At 38.7% G+C, this 7118-nt stretch overlaps 1 protein-coding gene across 1 annotated transcript; it reads left to right on the top strand.

Annotated features, from left to right (window-relative positions):
- The first annotated feature begins 961 nt into the window (after positions 1 to 961).
- Positions 962 to 4278, top strand: sowahcb (sosondowah ankyrin repeat domain family Cb). The gene has a single exon (XM_073852239.1). It carries the CDS (start codon positions 1101 to 1103, stop codon positions 2664 to 2666), a length of 1566 nt encoding a protein of 521 aa, XP_073708340.1. The 5' UTR covers positions 962 to 1100; the 3' UTR covers positions 2667 to 4278.
- Positions 4279 to 7118: the final 2840 nt, after the last annotated feature.

The following is a 7118-nucleotide window of genomic DNA, read 5'->3' as shown; positions in this document are numbered from 1 at the left end:
AGAGTGATGGGTTGTAGTGCAATGGAAGATCAGTTAAATACAAAGAAGCCAGGCCATTTAGGGCCTTATACGTACAAATATTATTTATCATCAGTACAGAACTTAACAAGTAGCATTGGGGCGATATGATCATATGTTCTTGACCTGGTAAAAACACTAGCTTTTTTTTTTTACTGAGGATGCAGGAATTGAGGTCCTGAATGCATGAACTTGCTTTTGTGCATCAGAAATGGGTAACATGTTTGGTAATGTTTCTAAGATGGAAGAAGGCTCATTCTCATGGAATCTTAACAGTTGGGCGATGAGGTGGTTGCCAGATTGGGAATCAAGCTACAACTGCAGGACTTCAATCACAGACAGCAGGCCCGCTCACGTCTGAAACTAATGCCATCCAGGTTGATCTGAGACATAAAGTTCAGCAAAAGGTCTGAGAAAGACTGTCCTGTAGTTTTTTGTCAGTCCATTTAAAGGTGTTTGCCAGTGTATTTGTTTAGATCACACTTTAACGTCATCGTGTTTTGTGCTTGTGTGTTTGCACATGGCCATCGTTTAAAAGATTACTAGCTAACTTTGTTCTTAAGAACAGCACACTTTGGAACCGGTAAATAATTAAGTAAATATTAACCAAACTGACTTTAGAAAACCTTTTTTTTCTAATGAAACTACTATTTTATTAAGGTACATAAACACTACTAACACTTGGAAGACAAATATGATATTTTGCTTCAGTCACTGTAACGCAGCGTGTTCTTAAACGCTTACAAGAATTTCGACCTATTAGGCATCTTTCATTGCAAAGGACCCCTGCTACTCTGTTCCACTATTACCCCCTGCACATAGCTCTCATGCATCAATGCTAAATCCGTTCGTTTCACTCTTGATCGGAGAAGCGCAGCTCCACCTGCAGGACAAACCGAGAACAGCCGGTACCGGAGAGATGCGGGCGGGGGATGGAGGAGAATCAAGCAGATTAACGGTGGAAAAGCGACAGACGCAGCATTGTCTGTTTACATCGGTGTTATCGAGGTAGATTTCTGTTACCTATTCAGTCTTAGTTGATTTATCGAGACAGTGTTTCGTAAATTTAATGAATAAATCCGATGGCGACCGATTGCAACCAAGAAGCGGTGTTATATTTCATAAAGGAGAGAGGAGGGCGCGTGAAAAACGTGGATTTAACGGATCATTTTCGTGCGACAATCCCTAAAGATCCTGCACTGAAACAAGTGGCAAAGGAAGCATTTAAACGGTATGTGGACAGCGTGGCTTACGTTAAAGAGGAAAATGGCGAGAAATACGTTTGCCTTAAAAAGAAATTTAGGAAACCATCGGGTTCAAACGAGAAGAGTGACAGAAATAGTCCATCTGATGAGCGCAAATCCCGTGGAGAATATGTCGTGAAAACCAGAAACCACGAGTCCTCAGAAAGCAAAAAAGAAGGGATGTTACCTGGCTCAGGTTACGGAACTGGTCATGCGGGAGGTGCAAAATCACAGCCGGATTTTTCTGTCAAGTTTTCAGAGGGTGTGAACAGCAGGACGGAATCTGAACTCATGGGGAACTCGAGCAGCAGCGCGGCGGAGGACAAAACCGCTTTAAGTAGGAAAATAAATCAATCACAGGCGCCAGATAAAGCTCCAACACCCGAGATATCAGTGAGAGAGTCCGACGGGACGGTGTGTAGTTCGGCATGTTCACAGACAAATCAAACCGACACCGGTGAGGCGAAAGACGAATCACAGGAAGAGGCTGGAAAAGAAAACAGACCTGTCAGACTTCGGCAGATCAATCATTTGACCGATGAAGAGCAGCCGGACTCCGTCAGCAACACGCCAAAAAGCAGCCGCAAACATTTGGTCGAGGCTCTGATGAGCAGTTCGCCGCAGGTTCGCCGCAGCGTTTATCTCTCGGGCAGATGTAAAGACTGTCCGCGGGGCGACAGCGACTATGAGCCCGCCGCGGTGACGCTCGAGCCGCTGGAACACGAGTGGATGATGTGCGCGTCTGACGGTCACTGGGAGAGTCTCCACCGGCTGCTCGTCAGAGATCCCAGCCTCCTAACGAGGAAAGACTTCGTAACAGGATTCACCTGCCTGCACTGGGCTGCAAAGCTCGGGAAACACGAACTGATCGTAATGCTCGTCAACTTTGCCAAAGAACGTCAAGTCACTTTGAACGTCAACGCGCGTTCCAGCGCGGGTTACACGCCTCTGCACTTAGCTGCCATGCACAATCATCTGGAGGTCGTCAAATTGTTGGTCGGAGCGTTTGACGCCGATGTGGAGGCGCGAGATTACAACGGGAGGAAAGCGTGTCAGTACCTGAAGAGCGACATTGCGCAAAACATCCTGGACATCGCGGGCGCCTGCGTGGAGTCTGACGCGGACAGCATGGATGTTGGAGACGCGAGTCGCTGGAGATTGTCGAGAGTTATTCAGTCCAACTTCAGACCTCTGAAACCTCAGAACGAAGAGGACAGCAGCGGCTTGACTAAACAGAAATCTCTCCGCAGGAAATCTTCCTTCACTAAAATGAAACCCAGTCTCAATAAAATCCGCATGAGGTCGCAGATAGTTCACAGCACTTCTCTCCTGGATAGATTCGAGGAAGATACCACAGAAGAGTCTCCAAAGCTGTTAAGACCCAAATCTAACTTCTTTGGATGAAGAAATGCACTGAATATCTGCCGCTTTAGTTTATTGGGGGCTTTTGTTTACGTCTTGCTTTGCACAATATGTAATGATGCTGAATTTTAAAGTAGTCTTCCAAAACAAAAAGAATGTATGATATTATTTGTCTTCCTTCGGGTGCTGAACAAGTAAATAACTGAACACAACACACGATATAACGTCTTTTAAGGGAGACTGTAATGTCTTGTGAATTCTAAATAATGCTCTTCGAGATGCAGACAACTGACTTTAGTTTAGAAGAAACAGTATTACATTTTTGTCCTGACTTGAAAATTTCTACTTTTATTTTGTTGAACTAAATTGTTTGTAAATAACATCCACAAGCTGTTACTAACTTTAACTGACGTATATATATATATATATATATATATATATGTATGTGCGTGATGTTGTGCGATTGTCCTGCTCTAGAGTTCATGTTAAATTGTGCACTTCTGTTCCCATTTATCTATTCTATATCTTCATGGCTCTGTGTATGGATTTGTGATTTATTATACATTTTTTCTTTTACAGGAGATAGTTTTGAAACACCATTCACCCATCACTCAGGTCTGATGCTTAAAGGCCCTTTAACATTTTTTGATTTGTGAATAGTGAATATTGTATGTAATATCAAGTAGTAGCATATTTCCTGTACTTTCGATTTTTCGTGTTCTGAAGACTTCACTACTGTCACGCACTTGCAGACTTTATTTCACAGAAGATCACTGTGATTGGTGACAACTTTGCCAAATTAATTTGATTATAATGAGAGAAACTTGAATCCTGCGTTTCCGATCATTTTTAGATAAGATATTCATGGATTGTGGAACAATGTTTATTTATTGTTTAATTATTTATATAAGGTTTCTTTAAAGGGCTCAGGACATGAAGATTTTGAGATGTAGTGTTATATTGTACTAAAAACTGCATATTTCAAAACTCGAAACGTCCTCCTCACAGCAAAAGAGTATTTAAAGGAACTCACAAAAAAGAACTCATTCTATATTACATTGTGTCGTCATCATCATCACCTGCGTGTCTCGCGTACAAATGGAGCAGGACAAACACTGTTCCCACAAACCGAAAGCTGCTATGAAGGGTTATTCATATAGGATACATTCTTTCTCTCTTTAAGTTGCTGGTTTATGTCAACATACCAGGCTAGAAAGTTTTTTTTTAAACAGCATATTTTACTCATCACATGATTAAAAAAAATGATTACATCATCAAAAGTCATGAAGGGTAACCTAGAAATGATAATCAGATCGTCAGGTTTTGGACTGTGTTTGTCTAGTTTTTCCTAGTGTTCTTCCTCTGTGTTTCCTTATATTTTGGTTTCTTCCACTGTCTCCCCCTATCTTTCAGTTTGTTTTGGTTTCCCCTTTTGCCCTTATTTGGACTTCCCCCTCGTTATCATGATTGGTATCACCTGTCCTTGTAATTAGTCAGCTCTTATAAGTTGGTTGTTTTTCATTGTTTCCCTGTCCGGTGTTGATGTTATCTGGTGTAGTTCAATGTTCTGTTGTTTCATTTGTTTTGCCTATTTTCCAGTCTTTTGTTTACCGTTTGTATTTAACTGTATATTCATTAAACGCACTTGACTTAACTCCTTCGTCTTCTGCCCGTTCCTGGACTCACCGTGACACTGATGATTGGGATGCATCTTGCTGTAAATTGTGCATTTAACTGGAGATGAACACAGGGTATCCGCGGATCCTTAAAAAGTCTTAAATAACGTTTTCCTAATATAAGGCCTTAAAAAGACTTATAAAGTCTTAAATTCAGTTTCGCTAGGTCTTAAATAGTTTTGGTCACATTTCCGTTACATTTTTATATCTTCAGCCTTCATTACTTAATTTAGGTCCTGATGGAAAATATCAGGGAAAGCATAAAGAAAACGCCGTTGTAACAGCGTCTTTACATCCATTTTGACCGCTCCCAGCACCCATACCGTAAGTGCACGATTAGACGCGCATGGGAAAAAAAGGTGCGGCTGGCGTGTTTTTCAAGACGCCACTGGCATGACTGCATTGTAACGGACTGAAGATTTTTTTTTTCTCCTCCTGCGGTAGTTACTGCGTCTTCAGACAGAATCGCAGGAGCAGAATACAGGTCAAACAAGCTTTTTTTCCTGTATATAATGGTCTCAGTAATAATAATAATAATAATAAATATAGGTCGAGCTAGCTGACCGCCAGCCTTAGATACTTTCAAAATGTTTTTTTCTTGCCCGACCGAACAAACAACCTGATTAAAACTGAAGTGACAAAAATAACCAGCGAAGCATCGAAAGGCAAGAAAGATTCATATTTTAAAACATTCAACTTAAACAGCAGTTGATAATGGATAGTGTATTTCTGGTCTATTTGTGACATACTTTAATACAAATGAGCGTAACAGCACACATAAAGTAACACACTGAGGGAACAATTGAAAATGTATAGTTTATTTATAACATGATATAGTTCAGTAATACACCAAGGGAGCTTTTTGCTGAATATTCTCACGATTACAAATGTTACATTAATTTTAGTTTTATAAACTAGTTAGTCAAGTAATGTTAGTTACTTACATTTTAGACAAAGTATTTACTGTTTTGTTCTGTTTCACCAACAACAATAGTTCCAAACAAGGATGACAGCAGAAGTATAGCACATTCTCCAAGCAACGTTTTACCACCAAGTTAAATGATTCAGCGTTTTGCTTGAATCAGCTGAAATAACTCTAACTCGCTCATTCAGTGACTTACCGCCACTTGCTGGTAGTTTAGTATGTTTAAAGTATGCATCCCCACCCCAACATTTCTAATTTGTACATTCATAAATGTATTTAAAACATTAATCTCATAACATCTTTTATTGCACTTTTAATTTTGTAGTGTAAATTATGTAATCTGACTGCTAACAGTCATATAGAATGTAATAAATTGCAATAATTTCAAAGGTGATGCATACATTTCAAAAGTAAAAAAGACCTTTATAAAGGTAAATCAAATATGCAGATTTAAGATGTAAAAGCTAATGGAGCACTGATGAAAATATTGCTTTAGAATAAATTGTTTACATCACCAGATATCTCTAAGTGGTACTTTTAAGGGGACATTTGTGTGGAATAGTATCTGCTTATATGAAAAGTTCACTATATATCGTAGTAATAAATATAATTTATTACAGCCATGAAATTTTGTTTACTTTTTACATTAAACACATTAAATATTACATATATGCATGTAATATAATGTGTATTTCCATTACAGGTTTAGGTCTTAAATTTCATATAAGGTGGTATTAAAAAGGTCTTAAAAAGTCTTAAATTTCACTTGTTCATATCTGCAGATACCCAACAACGTTCAAAGTTTGTGTCTTGAGACTCGTGTTCGGTTCCATTCCTTTGTGCTGCACAAACCTGTTTTAAATAAAATGAAGAAAACATAAAAATGGTACACATAGTCTTTGAGTTCTTAAGAAGTGACTAGTTGAAAACAGTTCAACTTTTATCCTTGACACACCAGCATATTGTTCAAGACACATGAAGGCATGCAAAGCGTCCTTGGGGTGCTTCTCATGTAAAATTGTGCACTTCTGTTCCCATTTATCTATTCTATATCTTCAGTAATTCATATTTCAGTAATTCAACTCAAATTGTGAAACTCCTGTGTTAAATAAACTCAATGCACTCAGAGGGAAGTAGTCTATGTCACATTTAACAAAAGCCCACCAATTCAACTATCTCAACAAATTAGAATACTTCATAAGACCAATAAAAAAAAACATTTTTAGTGAATTGTTGGCCTCCTGGAAAGTATGTTAATTTACTGTATATGTACTCAATACTTGGTAGGGGTTCCTTTTGCTTTAATTATGGCCTCAATTGGGCGTGGCATGGAGGTGATCAGTCTGTGGCACTGCTGAGGTGGGATGGAAGCCCAGGTTTCTTTGACAGTGGCCTTCAGCTCATCTGGATTTTTTGGTCTTATTTCAATTCAAAAGAGCTTTATTGGAATACCACAGACTGTGTAACATACCACAATGTTGCCAAAGCAATAAATATATAGTACACAAACATACAAATAAATACATAATAATAATAATAATATATAAACACATATACATGTCCATATTATCACAGGGGAAAAAAATAAATAAATAAATTACAAAGTAAATGAGTACAGACAGCAATTGTAAATGGAAAGGAAAAGAAAAAACAAAAAAGAGGGTTCAGCCTTTGTCCCTCATTTGATGGCAGGAGGACACATACTGTGCTGCCAGGTGGATACAATTTTATTTTTCTCCCAAAATATACGACAGTTTGTCTATATTACTCACTTGCTGGAATTCAGGTGAAACAAGAGTTATATGAGTGAAATAGTTGTCCCTAATGCTAATCCTGTCTCTTGAGCTTCTCCACCCTTTCTCCAGACTCTAGGTTTCCAAATGAAATACAAAA

The sequence above is a fragment of the Garra rufa genome, chromosome 12 (genome assembly GCF_049309525.1).
Source record: "Garra rufa chromosome 12, GarRuf1.0, whole genome shotgun sequence".
NCBI lineage: Eukaryota > Metazoa > Chordata > Actinopteri > Cypriniformes > Cyprinidae > Garra > Garra rufa.
Note: the sequence above shows the minus strand (reverse complement) of the source record. Positions and strands in the feature narration are given on the sequence as shown.